General features: G+C 49.0%; 1 protein-coding gene across 1 annotated transcript; it reads left to right on the top strand.

Moving 5' to 3' along the window:
• The first annotated feature begins 3,785 nt into the window (after nucleotides 1-3,785).
• TMEM275 (transmembrane protein 275) lies at nucleotides 3,786-4,334 on the top strand. Its single transcript, XM_059821591.1, has one exon. The coding sequence runs from the start codon at nucleotides 3,786-3,788 to the stop codon at nucleotides 4,332-4,334; it is 549 nt and encodes a 182-aa protein (XP_059677574.1).
• Nucleotides 4,335-21,587: the final 17,253 nt, after the last annotated feature.

The following is a 21,587-nucleotide window of genomic DNA, read 5'->3' as shown; positions in this document are numbered from 1 at the left end:
TCTGTCCCCAAGCTGATGGGAGAGGTCCCCACTCCAGGCAGGGTTCCCCGTAGATTCTCCAATAGCTCCATTGCTTTCTGGTGGGAAAGGTCCATTACCCCATGTAGGTACTATGGGAAAGAAATTTTGTCTTGGACATAGCATGGCCAGAACCCTTATGGTGCAGCTATAGAAAGTGTGTGACAAGCCCGAGAATTGCTCACACAGTTTAAATGACATCCCAACCCCGGCTCTGGTTTTGACCGCTCCAGCTAGCTCTGCCCCATGGTTCTGTATATATCTCCATATACACAATGTGAATGAGGCAGTTTTGGCTCCCTATGCTTTTCTTTGAAGCCATCTCAGCAGGTTTCGTGGCTTGCTCCCTCCGTCACCCTCAGGTGCTTTTATTCCCCACCTGAGGGTGCAACACAAACCCTTGGATTCATGTTGTTACGGCTTCACTCTTTGGGCAGCGTCACGGCCCTTTGAACTGACAGATGCATGTTTTACAGTCGCTGATGTATCTGAGGAGGTCCAGGACCCTGGGTTTTGTCACACTGCCCGCTGTAGTCTCTGACCTTTTGTGCAGACTGGTACTGATGTGTTCCCAGACACCCAACCCAATGGGCCTCCTAGGATAATGACTCCTGGCAAGCTACTCATCACTGCTTTAGCTACAGTGGTTTATTTGCAAACTTCCTTTCTTCCCTCTTCCCTTGCCAGGAGGCAGGTAGCTACCGTTGCCTGACCAGTCCCTTGGCACAACCTGGGAGCTGTCTGCCTGTCCTGGGGTGGCCCAAGGAGCAGCCGGGGCCTCCTCCAGTCAAACTGCAGGGAGAGAAAGGTCTCCATCCTTACGTGCCACATCCCTATTTCTGTACTGTAGATCTGGTCCCCTCTCCTTCTGGGAAGCTGCCACGAATGCCTGGGAAGGTGATGGTGACTGTACCCACCCTGAGCCCAGCTGGACCATTCTCCCATGTAATTTATCCTTCCAGAGTGGATCCGTGATTCTCTTTTACCTGCTGGGGTGAGCTGTCCTTGGATGCGCTGCCCTGATGTATCATTGCCAATGGTGCCTGAACAAGACCTCTTGTCCCCCTCCTCCCCTGTTACAGCCTGGGGAGGTCCAGTGAGGATTTTGCCCAAGCTTAACCCCCTACGCTCACGGAGCTGTAATGATGAACAAAAATTGCCAGGCAGAGAAAATGAGCTACCAGGGACCGTGCTGGGTGATACTGCTGCAGCCTTGAAAGCAGCCAGAAACCAGCATGGTCTCTTTGGAGTGACTACAGGTGACCACTGACAGATGTGATGGGCAACAGGTTGAAGCTCCTCTTGAAAAATCTCAGTGGGAGCACAACCTTTGGTCTCTGCCTTGCCTAGGAGCAGAGGCAGCCGAGTTGTTTGTGCAACCCGCTAGAGCCCAGCAGCTGTGATAGCTGTCCGGTTCTCCCAGGAGGGGGAATTCTTGCAGGGTGGAAGCAGGTGAGTGCTGAGGAGTCGGGAGGGAGAAGGCTGGTGGAGTGAATCTGTGATATGATTTAACCATGTGGAGCCATGCAGTTCCCTGCCAAGCACTTTGCAGTGGGAGGGTGTAGGGCAACCCGAGGGGAAGAGCCACGCTGGGATGTCTGCAGCCTCTGTGTGCCAAAGATTCAGACTGGCATCTGTAAGAGCTGGGCTGAGAACAGCATGTGTGTGTATGTGTGTCTTTAACCTGAAGCTATCTTACTGCTGATCCAGGGCTGGTAAAGGAGGCAGAATCAGGGCTCCAGCTCACATCAGTGTGCCACGTTCCCAGGCAGAACAAAAGGAGACTGCTGGAGAATCATGCGTATGTGTTAGCCCGGCTAATGGAGAAAATGCCCTTTCTCTTGCACACTCTCATTTCTCCTGAAAAATCTTTGCCTGCAGAGAGAATCCTCCCCAGGCAGGCATCCCCAAATGAGGAAGGATTTATGCCTTCCATGTGCCTGTCCCTGTCAGCTCCAGCTGATGTCTCACTGAATAGGAACTTCACTGAAAGTTCACTGCTGCACTTCATTTGGGTCTAAACAAAAGCCCAAGCCAAGGAAATGAGATGTGACACTGGATAGAGTAGCAGAGAGCTTTGCCTCAGCTGGAGGTGCGGGAAAATTTTATAACCTAGGAAACATGCTGAAAATGCCCGTCTGATCCCACTGGCATGTTTCAGGATGATGGGTGATGTTCATTGTTTTTTTTTTAATTTAGTGGCTGCACAACAGTGACTCTTGGCTCTTGCAGTAGAAACCTGTGCGGTATCAGTTTTCCCCCGGCAACCCTTTTCAAAGTGATTTGAGGGCAGAGGAGGGAAGAAGCTAGGGAGCCAGGCAGGGGAGTAGGAGAGAGCAGACCACTGTTGTTTGCAATCAGGCTGGGAAGAGAAATGCTCTCCTGCCTGTAAAATCAAAGACATCACCAGCAAACTGCTGGCAATTTGGCTTCTGGCAATTTGGCTTCCCAGCACAGTACAGTGAACACAAAGCCAACTCTTATCACATCCAGTGATCTCCTCCATGGAGAAGCTGCTGTTGTCAGTCAGGGCTATGTGTTCCTGCCTTGGGTCCTAGGCAGATCCCCACACAGGCTCTTTTCCAGCTTCATCGTCTCAGTTTCCATGAGCCTCCATCCAGGAGCTGGTGTTGCTTATGCACAAGCCTTGTACACGTTTGGTTTTACAGTTGCTGAGGCAAACAAGCTTCCCTGCCCCCTTCTATGGGATCTCCTGTGATAACACCGAACATAGTGTGATGCATAGTAGAAGGCATGGTCCAGCAGGCAAAACACTCACACTTGCTTCATTTTATCATAGACTTCCATGACTGATGGCAGGGCATTCAGAATCTGTGGATGGAGGTTGTCTCACCGAGCATCTAACTGTTAACTGCTCAAGTCATCTCCAAGTTTCCCTCTGTAAGTCAGCTCAGCCCCCCATTGTGGACATCTTTTTGGGATGTTCTCGATCATCTTCTGGGACCTTTTATTCTCCACTGGCTAGAAAGGCAACCTGGATGATTAGTTTCAATTACTGGACAACTGAGACATGGAGCAAAGAGTCCCACTTTCTGTTACAATTTGGAACCTTTACCCGTCCAAGAATATATTGCATTCACATTGCAGTGAGGGATGTTCAGAGCAGTACGGGGGTCTGTTGTTCTTTTGGGCAGGTGTTGTGTGGGTGATGACAAACACTGTGAGACCAACTACTGCCCAAGTGGGCAGCAGGACATATTGCCTGCCCTGAAGAACCTGTATTTTAAGGGAAGGGTGGATGAAGTAGAGGGAGTGTCAAGAGATGTATGCAGCAGGTCTCAAAACCATGTGAGAAACATTTGAGGTTATGATGTGGGTCTCTGTCCAGCCACACTGCTGCAATGCTGCGCTGTGGCTCAGACTCCAGACAGAACCAAGCATAGGCTCTGGGCCATTGCATGCTTGGATTCACTTGGGCGTCATCCATCTGGATGGCAAAAGGCATTGAGCACACTGGGGTCAGTGCTCCAACCTGAGACTGACTGCATGTGACCTTCATGGACAGGGAGAGCCCAGGCTTGAGAGCAGGCTTGGATTTGTACTTAGTTGTTGGTACCAGCAAACCCAGAGAAGATGCTAGTTGCCATGAACGGTGGGGGAAAGGTGCCTTTGGTTCATTGCTCTAACAGCTGCGTGCTTTTCTGTTCCTCTCCAGGGATTTCAAGGCAGCAGGAGACCAGAGCTAGCCTTCTCAACACAGTGTACACCCCGTGACGACTGAAGTGACCTCTGAGACTCATCTCAACATGTTCAGTGAAAAGAGCAGCGCCTCTTTGCCCCAGAAACCCATCCAGAAAAAGACACGACCTCAGGGCCTTCCCTCCCCTGCTCTCTGCTGTGCTTGTGGACTTTGCATCATGCTAGCAGGGATCAACATCACTTTAGTGGGAGCATTTGCCTTTGGGACCTTCCTCCCCGTGAACAACCCTCCCATCATCATCGGACCCATCTTGCTGGTGGTGGCCTTCACGTTCTTTGGTGCCTGCTGCATCTGCAGCCGGAGGCCCCCAGCTCATGGGGCCAGGAAATCCAAACCAGGTTCCAACACTGGGCTCATCAAACCTGGCAACACAGCCTTTGAAATTGAAACTAGTGAGCACACGGTGCAGGATACCACCGCTGTTCAGCTGAGCCCCACAAATTCCCCCATGTCCTCGAAAAAGTCCACACCAGTTCACGAGAACACGAAGACTTGCAAGCTTTTCACCATGGAAGGCAATGGGCCCGTGGCCAAGTACACCACGGGAGGAGAGGCGATACAGCTCAACTTGCCCAGGGACCTGGCTGCATCCTAAAGCCAGGCAGAGCTTTTGTTAGCAGCCAGCCAGATGCTGCAATGGGTGGGCTGGAAATCCGTGATGTACCATCGGTCAGAGGTGTGGGGAAGGTGCTTGTGAAAATCCAGCGGGCAGACAGGTCTCTCTGAATCAATTTAAGGAAGGTGGATGCAACAGCAGAAAAATTCCAGATTTTTGCTGAAAGGAACATGCCCATTACATGGCTTTAAAAAAAGAATTGATAATGATGTTGCTGTGAAAGGATGTCTCTCAGTTCCCAGGAATACACCGGCTTTTGGGGGGAGTAGGTAGGAAGAGGGGAATGAATTAATTTGTCTAGCATAACGTGGAAATGTGATGGCTGGAAGGAGGGGATACACAGGGCTGACAAATGACAGCTCTTTATTCTCAGAAGTGAAGCATTTCTTGAACGTAAAAGAAGCAGGAATGCAGTAAATTACAGCTTGCTGCCACTCAGTCACAAGACGATTTCAGCACTTTTAGTGCCAGGCTTTTTGGCAGTAGGGACAAAGCTATGTGTTTGCTATAGAAAAAGCAGTGTGAAACAATCTCCCCTCCCTTGAAAATCCTTGTTCTGTCTTGCCTTCATTGGGGTCACTTTACCACCTATTATAAGAGACAATGGATCACAAGGATCACAATTAGCACTGGTACTTTCCTCTTGTTTTAATCAGGTTTGGCTGCATCTGTGCTGCTCAGTGCAGTACGTATCTTGGAAGGTCAGCCAGGCTGAATCCTTGGAGACAAGCCCTTGGAGTAACCAGAGATTGGCAGGAGCCTGCAAATTAAATCTTTGAGCAATGATTATGTACTGAGTGCTAGGCAGCTTCCCTTCCATCTTTTTGTGGAAGGCTGGCCTGGGACACTCATCAGCTTGGGACAAGGGGCAAATAACTGTATGGGCTTCAGTATAGCTGCGCTGGAAGATGGTGTCTGTATCTTCTTCCCTGAAGTGGCTGCAAGATCCATTACGCAGAGTGGGCGATCAGGAGTGGATCTCCTTGCTACATGAAACTGGCTGCTCAGTGTGCTCATGGGCTTGCAAAGCAATGGGATGAGTTTGCAGAAGAGAATTTGTCAAGAGCTGTGCAACGCAAAGACACCACCTCTGCCTCAGAAAGACCCTGATCTGATGGATTGCTGCTGCAAAGGCTTTGTGTTCTTCCCTGGGTGACCCCGGCTGAGGAGGCGGTGCTGTGCTAATGGACCTTTGCTCTGACTCCTGTAGGGGCTGTTCACACATCTTATGAGATATGGGGCCAGTGTGGGGAAGGACAGCTGTGCTAGGCAGGACGAGTACGTGGGGAGGCAGCAGCAGGAGAGTGGATTTTGAGTAGGAATGGCTGCATAGGTTCTCTGTTTATGGAAATCCTGTATTTGAAATGGGGCTCTTGGGACTTCGAGTGACTAGGAACTCATGTGGACACAAAAGTCACCATACTACATCATTCCAAAGGCCCAGCTAGCCCAGCATCCCATTTCTGACAGGGCCAAGAGCAAGGTCTGGGGAAGAGCACAAAGGCAGAGCAAAACCAGGATGTTGCTTGCCCAAAATGCTCTCCCAGCCTCCAATGACCTATTGCTTAGGAGCTTCCTGAGCTGGAAGCAGTGCCTGTATTTAGTAGCCCTGAATGGATATTTTTCTTCACTAAATAATCCATTTTCACCTTGAATGTCTGTCAACTGTCATCATTTGTGATCCTACAGCAGGGAGTTGCACAGTTTAATAAGAGGCCATAAAGTTCTCTAGCCTTGGTTTATTTTCGTCCTACACCGTACTAATTCTCTTTGATGCCCCAAGTTTCCCAGATTAGAAGGGCCAGCAAACAGTCCATGCCCCCACCACCACTCAGGTTTTCTGGGGCCTTTGTCATGTTTCCTTCAGTCATCTCTTCCTTATGGTACTCCACATCTCTTGTAGCCAGAGGGAGGTAAATCTTCCCATTCAGCTCAGCATCAGCAGTTTGCTAGGCTGAGGGCAACACAGCCCTGGGGCGTTAGCCAGCAGAAATGGGTGTATGGAGAGGTGGGGGGGCTGAAGGGGTAACGCTGAAGGAGAGGGAGAGGTTGTGACATGGTCAAGCCTCCCCTGGGCCACCAGCAGACCTCTGCATGGCCATGCTGTTGAGAGCCATATGGCTGGTGTGCTGGGCTAAGTGATGGCACGTGGGGCCATGGGGGAGCTGGAGAGAAGAGCCACGATGCTGTGGCTCTTCTCTGTGCATGAGGTGTCCTGGTTGCTCTGGGGAGCTGCTGTGCAGCTGATGGCCCCTTCATAAGCTCGGGTAGGATGAGGTTGAATTTCATTCCTTGATGAGAGGTAACCACACGTTCTGTCTTAATGTGAGTTGTCCTTGAATGCTCCAACAGTTTGCTGCCTTGAACAGCTCCTTCTACATCTAGGAATTAGGTCTGTGATTTTAGCAGGGCTGGTCTACCGGCTAGAAGGGGCAGAAGCAGACTTGCGAGAAGGACATTTGTGCGGGCCTGGGAGGATGTGGGTTCAAGTCTTTGGTACAGCCTCCAGGTCCCGGGCAAAACGTTTAATCGTGCTACTGCTCAGCTCCCTGCCTGTGCGAGAGGGAAAATACCTGCTCCCAACTCCACTTAAAGCTGCTTTAAAGATTAACACATTGCCAAGCATCAGGGTTGGTATTAGCACACCTGAGTCTGGAGATTGCTTGAAGGTGGATAAGTCTGTATGGTCTGATCTCTGCATGATCTCCTTTAGAGCTCATTTTCATGGGTGAGTTCTGCCTCCAGCACCGGCTGCCCTTCGGCACACTGGAACTGCTGTACTGAACAAAAGGCTCCCACGATTTTTGCCTGCCGGTGATTGCTGTAGCAATTAAATAGAATAGCTTGCTGATGTAAGTTTGATTCCCAGCTTGCTGGCTCACCAGCCTTTTGGAATAGCACACAACAGGCTGGAAGTCCTTTAGAGGCATTGCCCACGTGAATACGGTTACTGCAGCAATTTTCTTTGAGCACTTGGAGCCAAAAAAATAGTAAAATCAAGTGGTAACGATACAACTCCTTTCTCTACTTGCTGAAGGCTTGAAAACCAAGTCTGGAGTGTGCGTACTGGAATCACTCCTTATTGCAGCTGCACCGTGAAATGCTACCAGTGATGGATAATACACTGGCAGATCCCACACAAGTCAAAGGCAAAGGCCCCTTGGGCAGGAGTGGGGTCAGAAGCAGGACTTTGAGGGCCAGCTAGGAGTTTAATGTGGTTCACACTTGTGTTGTGGCATCACAGCCAGTGCCATACAGGGAACCCTGACACAGCCCCGGGATCTGACACATCCTGTGCTGCACATGCGGGTTGTCATAAAGCCGGTGTTGCTCTGGGAGCTGACGCCCTTCGGACCCAAGAGACGACAACCAACAGAGATGGTACCTGGGCAAGCAGAGGTGTAGGACCAGTGAGATGCTGATCCCCTGGTGTGGTGGGTCTGTACACCAAGCTGTGACCCCAACCACCTGCCTGCACAGCAAGGTGGGCATGGGAACATCTGCTGCCTTCCGAAGCATGAATGCCCTGCTTTTGCCTTTTTCTGTCTCTCGGAATTTCCATGTCTGCCTGTCCGTCTGCCTCCGAGATTGGCTGTGACTAATGTTGTTGTGAATTTTGTGCTTCCTTGTGTAGCGGGAGACAGGGAGAGTTTCTTGTGCTCCAAGTCAGAGTTTCTGGTGTGAGTCTTTTTTTAAATTACTATTTACATGTGTGCAATGTGGAATTTGAAAAAGACAGGTCCATTAAAACAATTGCACTCAGTAAGTATTTGGCTCGCCTTCTTTTTCACTGTACCAACCACCTTCTCCCTTACCCCGGGACTGTGTGTGCCCCAAGGCTGGCTGTATTCATTTTGCCTTGTGCTTCTCACTCTTCTGCTTGATTTTCAAGGCAGTGCAACTAGCTGCAAGGAAAAAGCATCCCTAAGAGTTCATGTTGCCTCTTGAATGCCATTGCTCCTTGAAGCCCTGGTTGCCTGAACACTAGTCCTACTACGGACTGCCACTATCATTGCTTTGTTTAACACAGGAATAGCCCAGTTTAGCCTTTTTCTCTGCCTGTGTGTGTTAACCCCCAGCTGTGTACCTGGACAGGCCAGATGTGAATTGTGGGCCTCCAGATGATTAGGGACACAGGAGGAGCAGGTTTGTGGGCTGGGGTGGGTGTGGACTGTGGGCTGTTCAGAATTCAATCTCTCCAGTGATAGAGGACTGGACTGGATTATTTTAGCTGATCCTCCCCAGCCCTGGGTATAGATGATGTTTAATTTATGGTGCAGGGAAGGAGTGGAAGCTGTATCTGTGTGTGTTTATGTGTCTAGGATTGGTGCCATCACCTTTCTGTGCTCTTTCTGGGCTTAGCCCAACAAGGTCTCTCAGAGATGAGTCAAGGAGGGATAGCACAGTGAGAATAAAGAGGATTTGAGAGACTTGCAAATTCACCTCATCAAAGGGCTTCTCTCCCATGTGCAGCCAAGTGATTTGAGACGAGAGGAAATCTCTCCATTCTAGGCAGGCTGGCTGGTTAAAGACCTGGGAAATGAGCTGGCTAAGAAGGCTCCACTGACAAAGTGTGTAAAATGAAAACCTGCTCCCTTCAGAAAGGATTCTTTTTGGCCATTAGGAAGAACTCCCTGGAAGGGTTTTTCTTTTTTTAAAAGTGGGACCAGAGAGAAAAGCACAGAGGAGGGTTTGCTGAGCATCTATTGCTGCTCTCCTGGACTTGCAGCCTGTAGCATTGCTGCCACGGCAGCTGCCCAGCACTAAGCTGGACCGCGAGCTTCTCTCTTCATCTGGAATAATAAACCAGAAACATTACATGAAATGCAATTAGCTTTTTCTAATTGCCAGCCCAAATTTACTTGTGGCTAGTTCATTTCCTTTTATCCTTGTACCAACAATGGCTTTTAACCGAGATACAAATTTCCCGGAGGCAAAAAGGTATCCCCGAAACTTTTTAGATTTGTTGCAGATTTCCTAGAGCTTCCCTTTCATTAGGCTGAGCTGGCTGACCCATTCCATCCTTCCCTCCTGTGAAATGCTCACCCTTCCCCAGGAGCCCTCACCTCCCTCTCTGGCCTATTGCTCTGGTTTTGGCTCAGGAGCTCCATGAATGCTCATGAACTGCCATTCTTTTGCAGGACTCACAAGTCCACAGCAAAGGTACAAACTTGTGCAAGAAATGGGGCATTTTTCCCTGGATAAGTCCTGGAAGAGGGAAAAAAAATCCATGAAAGAGCAAAAATATCCATGAAAATGTGAAATTTCCATTTGCAAAGTCCCTCTGTTAAAAAAAACCGAGCTTTCTCCAGTGAGTCCATAGCAAATGGGCTCAACTTAGAGGTTGAAAGGCTGGTTTTCTCCAACTGTCAGATGCTGTCAGCTCAGCTGAGCTTTAAGCATCCATGGGAGAGACCCTCAGACACTGCTGGCTACCCCACCACAACATGCTCTAGGAGTGGCTTGTATATTTGCTTTCTAAAACTCTTGGCTATCAGACTGATGACCCCAAAGAGCTTCTTGTTTGGGGTGGCCTCAGAGCGACACCCTGCCCATGTCCCCAGGGTGATGTGAAGCCACAGCAGATCCTCTGCAGCAGCACCCCCCTCTAGATGGACCAAGGATATGGAGCATCTCCCCTACCGCTGTCTTACACTGTTTGCTCTCTCACACTTCCTAGGGAAGCTGGGAGCTTGACTTTTTTCATTTTAATATAAATTTAAAACTCTTGGAGACTGGCTCCATGCAGTGGTGGCCAGTTTGGGGGCTTCTGCTGTCCCAGCTGCCCCCACTGCTGACCCAGGGAGCTCCAGCAAGGAGGGGACCACTGCTCACCCAGGCTCTCCGTGAACCACCAGGCTGCAGAAGACAGCTGGACCATCAGGGTTGGTCAGCGAGGATTGCTCCATACAGGCTTGTTCCCATGGCTTTGTTCAGTCTAATTTACAAAGTCTGTGGAGAGCAGATTTTGCCGTTTCCATCAGCAGATCTCCTGCTACTTGTAATCACTCTCAGTCTCTCTTTGTGGGACCTGCACACGCTGACATGGCTTTGAATTCTCAGAGCACAGAGAGTGTCAGGCCTGGGAGGACAGATGATGATTTTCAAGGCATCCTTGCACACAAAGAGTCTCCAGGTGTTTTTCCAGGGAGCACATTTTCATTGGGAAATTCTGATTTCTTAAAAATTGGCCTGTCCTGAGAAGACACTGGTTCTTATGATGCTGTTGCCAGGAAAAAAACTTTGCAGGTTCCAGATGAAATTTCCAGTCCGAACACTAGAGAATTGCTCTATTATTCAATCCTCCAGGCACCCTTAAAATGAGATCTTGCTGGGCTCTGTCTCAACATGAGGACCAAACTTCAAAGGCAGCTTTGGGGCTACAGTCCCTTAGCAGACCCCCTGCTTTCAATCAAGTCCAAGAAGCCAGATCTCTCTGCACCAGTGCTTTTAATAAGCCCTGCCTCCAGAGATCTGCCTACCCGCAAAACCATTGCAGGAGGTCTCTCCTAATGAAATCTTTGCTGGAGTTTCTGGCATCAGTCTGCTGTGACAGTGAGCACAGCTTTGTATGCAGCTCTCTGGCCTGGTGCCAGATGGATATTTGATGAAGTTTGCTGTAAAGTCAGACAGAAAAATGATTTCTTTTGCTGGCACATAGGCAGAAAAGATGCTTCTTTAGGAGACAAATCTCCTCTGTTATTATCTCCGTATGAGAAATCAGTAGGATCTATGGTTCATCCTTTTATCTCCAGCTGAGCCAGGCAAACGTGATGCTGTCATTAGGAGCTGACCCTCCCTCTCCCACTGCAAGTGGCTGGTGCTTTATCCCGTGTGTTCGCTGTCTCTGGGGCTCCGCACTCGCCATTCGGAGGCAGATTTTGCATGTGGGAAGGACGTGCTGCCAGCAAACCCAAGGGGTCTGGCTTCTGCAGCCTTCTTAGGGGTGGGCATATCGCTGCCACCTGCACCCCGTGGCTGTTGTGCAAATAAGCAGGCAGCTCTTGTTTCCGGGCTGGGAACCTTTCCCGGGGCCGCTGAGTTCACTGGGAAAAATAACCTTTGGCTGGCAATTACAGCTGCACCTGGGAGTGGCAGAGCTGTTTGCTCCAGGGATGTAAACCCAGGTAGCAGAGCACGGGAAGCTCCCCGAGGCTTCCCTCCCAGTTTCATGCTGTGTGAACGTCTCCAAATGGCTTTTCTTTCTTATCCTTTGTCTGAAAACACCGACCAGCCCCAAAGCCAAGGCAAATTTTTGCTGCGTCCTTGCTGGCTAAACACTTTTTCATGGCCATAAATCCTTGGAAATCCCTCTGAATGCGGTTGTACACCATGGTGATGACCAGCAGTCCCATCTAGGCCTCTGGTGCTTTGCTACGTAGGTGCAATTAAGGCAGTCCCTGCTCTGGGTAAAGAGAAAGACAGCAGGCAACAAAGGAAACTGAGGCACAGAGCTGAGAAGGGGGGTCTTAGCTCAGATCAAAGCATTAATCTTGCTTTTCCCAGGGAAAGAAAAAAAACCCCAACTCTCAGCATCTCAGAATCACAGAATCACAGAATCATTAAGGTTGGAAAAGACCTATAAGATCATCAAGTCCAACCATCAACCTAACACCACCATGCCCACTAAGCCATGTCCCATCTGTAACGTCCTGGGGCAAGGACTTCCACGCCTTAACCCCGTGTCGTGTCATGTGCACTGGCTTCATTTGAAAAAGAGGGAGGAAAAACCATCTCTTTTCTCATTTAAACCTCGAAACGCACCTTTTGGGTTGGTCAGATTCGGACACTCAACAAATAGCTGCAGATTCCCTTGTTCAAGGCAGTGATCTCCGCGGGTGGGAAATACAGAGATGGGTTTTCTCTGCAAGGAACTGGGCGATGAACTTACTGAATGATCCTGTTGGCTGTTGTTTTCCTGACATGATGCATTTCTCTGGCATAACGCTGAATTTCCCAGAAGCTCTGGGCTACATGTATTTTCATAGAGCCTCATTAAAAACATGGCTTCAGTTCCGAAAATCACATTTGTTCTAAATAAGAGCTGTCTGCTGGGAGAATTAATTCCTCTGACTTAAGTCACCTCCCTGGAAGTGTTGCTGTTGTCTTCGATTTCATGGCTCAGATGATTACACTTTTCCAACACCCAAGAATAACAAGATTAGGGAATTTGTGGCAATGAAGGCAAAGAGGAGGAACTGGCTAAGAAAAAGGGAAGATAAATTGAATTTTCCCGTTAAAAGAAAAGGAAATGGCTATTTCACAGAAACAGTTTTGCTTTTGGGAAATAACAGCAGGGAAAACTCCCTGCTTGAACCAAAGTCTCTTATTCTTTAATAGTCTTAAATCTATCAGGCTCGTTATCATACTCTGTTCATCCAAAAAGCTTTGTGATCCTTAGATATGCTATTTAAAGCTAATTGGGGAAGTATTAAATCCAGTCCTGTGAATTATAAAGTAACAGAAAATGAGAGTAAATTGGCAGTAATTGTGTTAGAGACAGAAGCGTCCAGAGATGGCAGTTGCCATCCACCCATCAATGAGGTGTTGGGTGTCCCTCTGCCCCTGTGCATCCGGGAGGGAAATCCAGGGAAGTGGCTCAAACTGGTGCATTTTCCCTGATGTTTTAAGCAAACTGAGAGCGAGCTCGAAGGCTGCTCACAGGGCACAGCCGGCGGAGGGGCCCTCCAGGACTCAGGGGAGGTGGGGAGCTGCAGGACCGCGCTGAAACTGAGGATGCAGAGAGTTTGCCAATTGGGAACAGACATGTTCTGAAATGTGGATGATTGCTGCGTGAGCATGCGTGGCACATGGATGTGTGCGTGTATGTGTGCACCCCACACTCCTACTGTCACAACTCAAAGGAGCAGCAAGCTGACTTCCCTCTGCAACGCCGGGAATAGGAAGAAAGCACCTCCCCGGGAGGGACAATGCCTAAAGGGAAAGGTTCTTCTTTCGTGACACCAGGAGCACTTTAGCAGGGCTAACGCTCGCAACATCATTAAGCTTAATGTTTCTGTTATTTGTGCTGTCAATTCTCTTAATGGCGCTCCAGCAGCATGGAGTGGAGTGAGTCATAAAAGTAATTATTAACTAGGCTATGGCACTGAAAAGGCATTTGAAGTTCAATTCAGCGCCAGCCCTGGTCGATGTGGATGGTGTACGTTCGTTAATGAGCAGGTGCAAAGTGCGTTTGCCGAGGAGAGAAAAGGAGAAAGCCCATTCGGTGTGAAATATTTTGCCTTATTATCTGCACAGGGAAATACATAACAGCAGGTAGAGGCAGTGAATAGCAGTAAGGGTGTACATCTTGCTCCCCACATTTTTAAGAGCACTTAAAACACAGGCACTCTGGATTTTACTACATCAGTGCCCAGACTGATACAGGGACCCAGAGGTGTCAGGAGCTGTACATATGAGGAATGGCAAGAAGCTGTGGCTGCCACCAAGACCTGGGAGTCAGAGTAGAAATAAACAGGCAAAAGGGGGGGACAAAGGGGTGAACATTCACATTTTGGAGGTAGGGAAGTGGATCTACTGGGAGATGAAGTGATGTGAGTAAGGTCACATAAGGTTTTGGTGGCAGAGGAGGAAAGACTGCTCAGATTCACCGCATCTTGTGGTTGTGACCTACCCATCAGACCTCCCTTTTACCTAGATGTGCTTTTTGCTGGAGGCACACAGATTTTTAGCTGTGGTGACAAGGATACATCAACCCCCACCCAGACATATGCCCTTCCTCTGCCCGAGGCTTGGTACCCACAGGAGAACTGCAGGAGGGGAGGAGGCTCAACCCAGGGCCAGAGCTGATGGAGTAACACTGCACTGGCAGCTCCTGAAAGTTCCTATCAAAGGCAAGAAAGCAAGTCCCAGTGAGGAGCAGGTACCAGCCGTATCAGTGCTATCACTGCTGACAACGTTCTCAGGCAGGACAGGTCAGTCTCTGCTATGAGACTGTATTTACTCCGTAAGATTATTGCTTAGCTCCCGCTGGGTAGCTCTGCTGAGCTGATAATTGTCCATCAGGCAAATGGCAGAGCAAAAGCTCACATCAACAGTGATAAAGTCCAGTCTGCCGGGGTGGGTTTGTGTAGGGCTTTTGTGTTTTGTTGTCTTCCTAGTTGTGTGGACAGGGTTTTTTTTTTTTAATAGGAGACCAGGAGTGATAAAACACATTTCTGAAGGTAGGAAGATGGTATCTGATGAGATGGGCAGCAGGCATTTGGAATAGCAATTACAGATCCTGCAGATGTAGCATGGGTCTTAGCAGACGAGAGGATCCAAGGTAACTGGTTTGCATTTTATGAGCGTGGATCTATGTTAATAAAAACAAAGAGTCGGTCTGAGGAGGTGGCGGACTGCCTGGAGTGATAAAAGCAGTGATTTATCTTCTTTCATGATCTGTGAGGCAAAACTGAAGGAAGGTGATGGTGATGGAATAAAAATTCATCTGTATCAAGCCACAATTGCCTGATGGACAGACCCCATCACCACAACCGGAGGTGTGTGGTGACTTGCAGCCGGTATGTCCCTAGGAGCAGAGCTGTGGCAGACAGCACATGGCTAGGGTTGGACAGCCTTCCCCAGGGCTTTGGTGAGGCTGTGCATCCCACCATGGGGCTCTCACGCATCCCCTGGCACCCAGGGAGGACCTGAGAGCCCCCCTGCTCCTCCTGACCCAGGACTGAAGTCTGTCTGCCCCTGCACTGTAGCAGCTCAGCTCATCAAACCCACATTAAACTCATGTGCTGCAAGAAATACCAAGTTGTTTTCCCCAGAATTAGTCAGTTTAGTTGGCTCAGAAAGGGGCCTGTCAAATACCCCAAGCAGAGCAAGGGAGTAGGTGGGCAGGAGCAGAGTGTTGGAGGAGCGGAGGGGTGGGATCTCTCTTTTGGAAGCAATGGGCAGCAATGGGAAGAATATACAAAATAAAAGAACATTTTTCTCCCCAAATAAATTAATGCTGACTTGGTGAGAAAGGTTTCAGAATAAAACAAAAAGTTAAGTTGCAAAGGGTATATAGTCATGGCTGAGAGGAAGAGCCCCCAATGCCGCCGTTTAACCTGGGCTGTTCTTGCATACCCGCAGTATGACAAGGAGAGTAAAGAAACAGCCTTTGATTTTTCATTTGAGGTGTCATCTCAATGGCCCCTGGAGACATGAGGATTTGTGGCTGGCCATATAACTGTGATGGTTTTGGGGAAACTGGAGTGCAAGAACTAGGGTCTGGGCCTTGTGGTGTAAGCATACCAGGACATGCATCATTTATCCTAGATCATTTTCATGAGGTTTGAGGCAAGTAGCCTTCCTTCTGCTTTCCCCATCTCCCATCTCCCCTGTCCAGCGATGGAGAGGTAACAGATTTTGTTTGATCCTGAGAAAATGCCCTGAGGGCTCTATGCAGGGTTAGAAAATGATGCTGTTTAACTCTGTGGTGCCTGAGGCTGGCTTGCCAGCTTTCGCTGCTTGACCAGGAAAATGAGAAGGCCCCATGCGGCACATCTGCTGGGCAGGATCCGGCTCTGCCAAGGCTTGCCGGCAGCCTGGGGTCACGGTGCACTCCTGGCTGCTGAGCTCCAGTCAGCAGCCCTCATTTGTGTGCAATCTTCCACCATTAAACAAAGCCGTGCAAAGCCCTCTAACAGCCTTCAATCATTTTCCAATTAATTCCCCTGGTTCCAAAGCCTTGTTTAAAGCTTCTAGGATAAAATCTATTTCCACAAAGACCTTTTTCTGGTCTGGAAGGTGGAAATTGGGAGGTAGCAGTGAGAAAAAGAGCAGTCTTGAGAGTATTCTGCCCACGTTGGATGCCTTACTATGTGGGGTGGGTAAATCACCATTAATGTCTGTAGAGTACTGTCTCTTTGGGGGATGCAGCTATAATCTACTGTGTCCCCAGCTCTGAGTTTCAGCTTGTTTCTTTATTTGTAGGGATAGGCTAACCTGAACCTGATTCTGTTCCTGCTACACCTGGCCTCAGCCTGATTTCTTATTGCTTTGAGGCTTCTCTACCTATGGCACCATGGGGATGGTCCACTGCTTCCCTTGGTCCTCGCTCCAGCCTGGCTGATGGTGGCCCAGAAGCCACATGTAAGCAGATCTTCAGCAAGGTGCATGTGAGCTACCTCTTAGCTTCTGGACTGGAGTCTGCCCAGGATGAGGTAGATCTGGCATGTGACACTGAGTGGGGATCAGGTCAAACGACTTAAATTCTCCAGGTTTTTGATGCCATGATATGCAGTGGTCTGCCAGAGCTCAATTTTCTGAAGACCTGATGTCTTTATGCCTAGGCACAGTCCTAACAACCAGCAGGTAGATCACAGTGGTGTGCTCAAGTCATCTTTCCAAGGTGAGGTGCAATCTTTGATGGGTTAATGGCAGCTCTGAGGGCTTGGCATCCAGGAACAATTGAGTATCACATCTAACTATGGACCAAACAGACCATACCTGGCTGTTTCCCCAGGGGAAGCAAAATTGTGCTTGCAAATTCTGGAACTATTCCAGTGACATAAAATCCAGTAGAGATGGGATCAGCTTCAGCTACCTGTTTTCCAGCTTAAGTTAAGGAGCTCTTGGTGGTAGCAGCATAATATCACTTATAGCACAAGCACCATCACTAATGACTACTCCCCTTTTGGTTACAGACCTTCTAATTTCAAGGAGGACGTGTGTTTGAGAAGTGAGACCAGTATGGGAATGCTGCCCTGCCTGTCTCCCAAACTCTTTTAAGGCTAGGTCACCTGGTCATCACCTACTGGAAAAAAAACAGTAAGACACCGAGGTCTTCAAAAAAATAAAAACAGAATTTCAGAGGCCCACTTTAGAATAACAATTTTTAGCATATTCCTGAGTAGGAAAAAGACACAGGCTTGTATCTTTGGTCTGCTAATTTCAGAGGCTTTTGCTCTCAGCTCCCCATATATTCTTCCTGCTGGGCTCTTGTAGTGTCTTCTGCATCTTTCCTGCCCTTGCTTTTCCCCTCTGTGTCCGATATCCTAGACCAATGAAACTCTTGCAGAAAAAAAAAAATAGTGGAAACCAAGGACTTTTGCCAAATACGTTAGTGTCAAGGAGTCAACATATTCTAACTGGACCTGCTTTGGTGACAAGTTCTAGACAAGCTCTGAGCAAGGCTTCATATGTCAGCTTCATGGTTTATTGGGACTGCAGTGATAACTATGGTCCTAAATGGAAATAACTCTGTGCAGGCTCCTCAGATTGTTTCCATTCAGACTGACATCTCCAGCTGCCCCCAAAAGCCAAGTTCCACAGCAGCAAAAAAAGCTTTATACTCTTGGCTTTAATTAACTCCCTACAGCAAGAGCCACTTTGGCTGTAACGGGCGAGTGGCTTTCAGATATGCTATTTATCAGCTCCCTAAATGTAATCAGAGTCAGTTTGATCCAATTAGGCAGTAAGCAGTACAGGATAGTACCATACATCCTGCATGCAGCAGCACTCAGGACAAGGAGGTGCAATGCTGAAAAACTGTGACCTTCCCATTTAGGATACAATGTCATCTTCCCTTTCTGTGAATAGGGTGAAAGTCCTTGATGCCTCAAAAAGCACTTCAGTGTCTACCAAAGGCTGAGCCTATAACTCTGTTGCATGCCATGTGGACCAGCCTGATGTCTCTTCCAACCTGCAATGGGGTTCGTGGTGCCTGTAATGTACCTGTCCTTTCTGCTCTGAAGGGCAGGCTGCTGCTCTCCTGCCAAGAGCATGATCCTTGCCCTTTCTGACTCTTGAGGACTTAGCTGGGGGGCAGCTTGGGAGCTGGGGAGGACCTTCTCCTCATCAGCCAAGACTGCAGTGGGCACATGAGAGATGTTGGAAAGGTCCCATTGGCACGTGGATGCTCCCAGTTGTGGTTTGTGATGCACTGCTAATTGTGCTCATGAAGGGACCAGCAAAACAGCTATTTCCCGTTTTCTGTGTGCTCTCCCCTACACAGAATTGGATGAGGAGCAGAGGAAGGGATGTGTAATTGTCTGTGAATTGGGGTAATCATCTAGATTTAATCCCATGTTCTTTAATTTTGTTGCTCAGGAGCTCTTTCCTGGTCTCACTCCAGATCCTGCCCCTTTCCAAAAGCCCAGTCCCTACCATCTCAGGCCAAACTTATAAGGCCAAATTGCATCCCCTTATGCCAGGAGAAGTCCAGAGTAAACTCCCTGGTGATTTCAACAGGAGCTAAAGAACTGAATCTGCAATGCAAAGCAGTGATTTCTTGCTATGCTTGCCCTAAACCGTCTGCACTATGGCACTACTGGGGATTGTTCCCTTTCTCCAGCCCAAAACTGTTTCCTTCCCCAGTGATGAGACTGTTTAATGTCCTGGATTAAATGAATAGCCTTTTTACTGAGAAATAAGGGCTAAATCAGTTGCTTTTGGACAAGCTGTTCACAGACTCAGGTGAAGACTGGGCACAAAAATGATGCTTCAGGGTCTTTTGGGGTTTTCAACTGTGGTTTAATATTAAAGGGAATTTCTGAAAACAGTCGATGCACCTGGTAAGATTTTTATCTGGGCCACAGTATAACTTCAGTGTGTCCTCATTACAGGGCATGTTTCCAGAGAGGCTAAGAGCAAGCTTGCTCTGCACGGGCCCAGCTGTGCGATCCCTCCTGACATGACCAGGAGGTAGTTCATCTGCTTACAGCAGTAATTTCACCTTAATTACAGAAGCTCTGCTTTGAGCTGGAAGACTGCCTGGATGTTTCTTGCGGACTCTGAGGGCTGCTTGGCCAATGGTAGAGAAAGCGGCTTGGCTGACACACGTGATGGGAGGTGCCCCAAGATGCACATGAGGTGTGGGTGATGCCAAATTCACCTGCCAGTGCTCTGTGCTGGTGTGTGGTGTGGCTGCTGCTGGGTGGCCGGTGAGACAGTGCTGGCCTAGGTTGGACAGGTGGGAGATAGAGAGAACAAATGGGACGTGCTTCTGCTGGGGATGACTTTAGATGCCCTGGTGAAATCCAGCTCTGTTTTCCATCATTGCTAAGAAGCCAGGGCTACACGGGACTATTTATGGGCCAACTTCTTCCATCTGTGAGAGGAGCATGGCTAGAGTCAAGCTTTGCTGAGGCATCCCTCCTTGGCTCCCCAGGCAGCCCGTGCTTGAAGGACCCACGAAGGCCAGGACTTGCCCTGCTGAGTCAGCAGATGTGTCCCTGTGCAGGGCAATGCATGTGTCCTTCATGCCCCCCAGCTCCTGCTCACCAAAATCCCAAAAAGGCACCCTTGGGTGCCTTGGAAGGAGGTGGTGCTGTGACTGGAGTGGTGGGGGCTTGAAGAGCTCCACTTGGTGCGAGGCTCTGCTGTGGGCAGAAGCAAAAGTCCCAGTGGGGTTTAAATAAAGCACAGCTATCCTGCCTTCCTCCCAGTGGTTACCAGGCCTGTGGCAGCTGTGCTGAAGACAAGCCCAAGCCTCATGAGCCAACCTACTCATGCCTTTGTCAACTAATTAGCTTTGCCTAAGCCCAGAAGGTAGATTTGCCTTCTGCTCATAACTCACCTCCCCGTGAGGTTTTTTGGCCTTTCACAAACATGTCTCAGACAGCAGCTGAGTTTCACACTCTATAACCAAGGGGAGATATCATCCACCACCCTTACAGGGAGCAAATAACACAAGGGGTTGTGCTTTAAGCAGCATTTTGTTGGGTGGAGTGTGCGGCGGCAACGCTGCTGCTGCGCAGCAGTACCCAGCATCACCTCGAACGATGGTGTCATCCCTGAGTATCCATGGTCATCAAACCTGTCAAAACAAAATTTGCTGCAGCTATTAGAAGAAAGGAAGTCTTGCACTACCTTAGCTAACGTTGCGCAACTCCCCCTCCTCTTGCAAAGAAGAAATCAGCTGCCACAGACCTTGCTTCTTTTTTCAGTTTTGGCTCAGAGGAGCTGACTCCATCCTACGTCGTTCTGTTGGGCCACGTGCAAGCCCGTCCCCACTGCAGACAGGCCATCCTTCTCCAGAGCCACCTGTTTAATGTTGAATTCATTTACATTTCTTTTATGTGCTTGTGTTTTCTTCAGCAGACAGGCCTGATCTGCTTTTCTGTTCAGGGGGTTACGAGGGCCTAGTTAAATGAAAAAGAATATGCAAAATGAAAGGTGACTTTCCACTTGAGCAATACTGAAGATGAGAAACACGAGACAGAAAGAAAAGAGCTTTTACATCAGTGCCTGCAAAGCTTTTTGACCCGAGCTCAGTGTTTATATAAAATTATCATCAAGCCATAAATTTAACCAAAAACTGACAGTCTGAATGACAGACTTCCCAGCAGTCAGCATATGAAATAGATACCATTCAGCTGAATACCGATTGTGCATTAGGAGGTGGGTTTTATCCAGAACAGCACACTGATTGATGAGGATGTACAAACATCAGGAGCGCTGTCCGCTTGAGTGATGAGGTGCCTGAAAGCGATGGCTTGTGTTTGATGGATGCCGGAGATCAGATCCCGAGCAAGCAGAGCTGGTCAGGTGGGACCCGAGCAAGGAGACACTCGATGCTGCTGGAGATGCACTGAACCAGTGGGCACAGCCGAGGGGCTGGAATTGGGCTTGGGGCTAGGGATTAGACCAGAAAGTGACCCAGGAGCTACCTTGCTGATTAGCTCCTTGAAGTGTTTTCTGCTGCCTTCAATACATCAGGTGGGGAGTGTACCCCAAGAGGGTATACCTTAAGGTGGGTGCTGCCTAGGTTTGCTCCAAGTAGTTCGATTAGAGGTCAAAAGTAGATACACAGCAGATCAGAGGGACTGGGGTTATTTTGGCCCTGGATGCAGTGGTGCTTGCAGCTGTGACCACCAGCACCTGGGAGATGCCGTGACGGTACTGGAGGCAAACTAGCACCGTGCTGGCAGGAAGAGCCAGCATTGAACATGGGTCTTGTTTCCCACTGAATCACTGATTTCCACCAGATAAAACCAGATTAGCACCCCTGTAACTCCTGGGCTGCTGTGCTGCCATCCTGCCAGCCTGGCCGAGCCTGCGCCGGCTGGGTCTGCCCCTTCCTGGATGCCCACGCCATGTCCCCGTGTGTCACCTCTTTCTCCTCTGCACCCACTTCGTTCTCCTCTGCCCACAGCTCTGGCAACCTGCGATGGGCTTGTGAGCCAGAGAGCTGTTGTCTCCCTCTTATTTTTTTTTCCTTTATTTTTCTCTTTCAGCTGCATCAGCCGGTCTAATAAAAGATACTGCCTCTCCCTACAAACCTTGCCTCTA

This window comes from Gavia stellata, chromosome 10, assembly GCF_030936135.1.
Source record: "Gavia stellata isolate bGavSte3 chromosome 10, bGavSte3.hap2, whole genome shotgun sequence".
NCBI lineage: Eukaryota > Metazoa > Chordata > Aves > Gaviiformes > Gaviidae > Gavia > Gavia stellata.
Note: the sequence above shows the minus strand (reverse complement) of the source record. Positions and strands in the feature narration are given on the sequence as shown.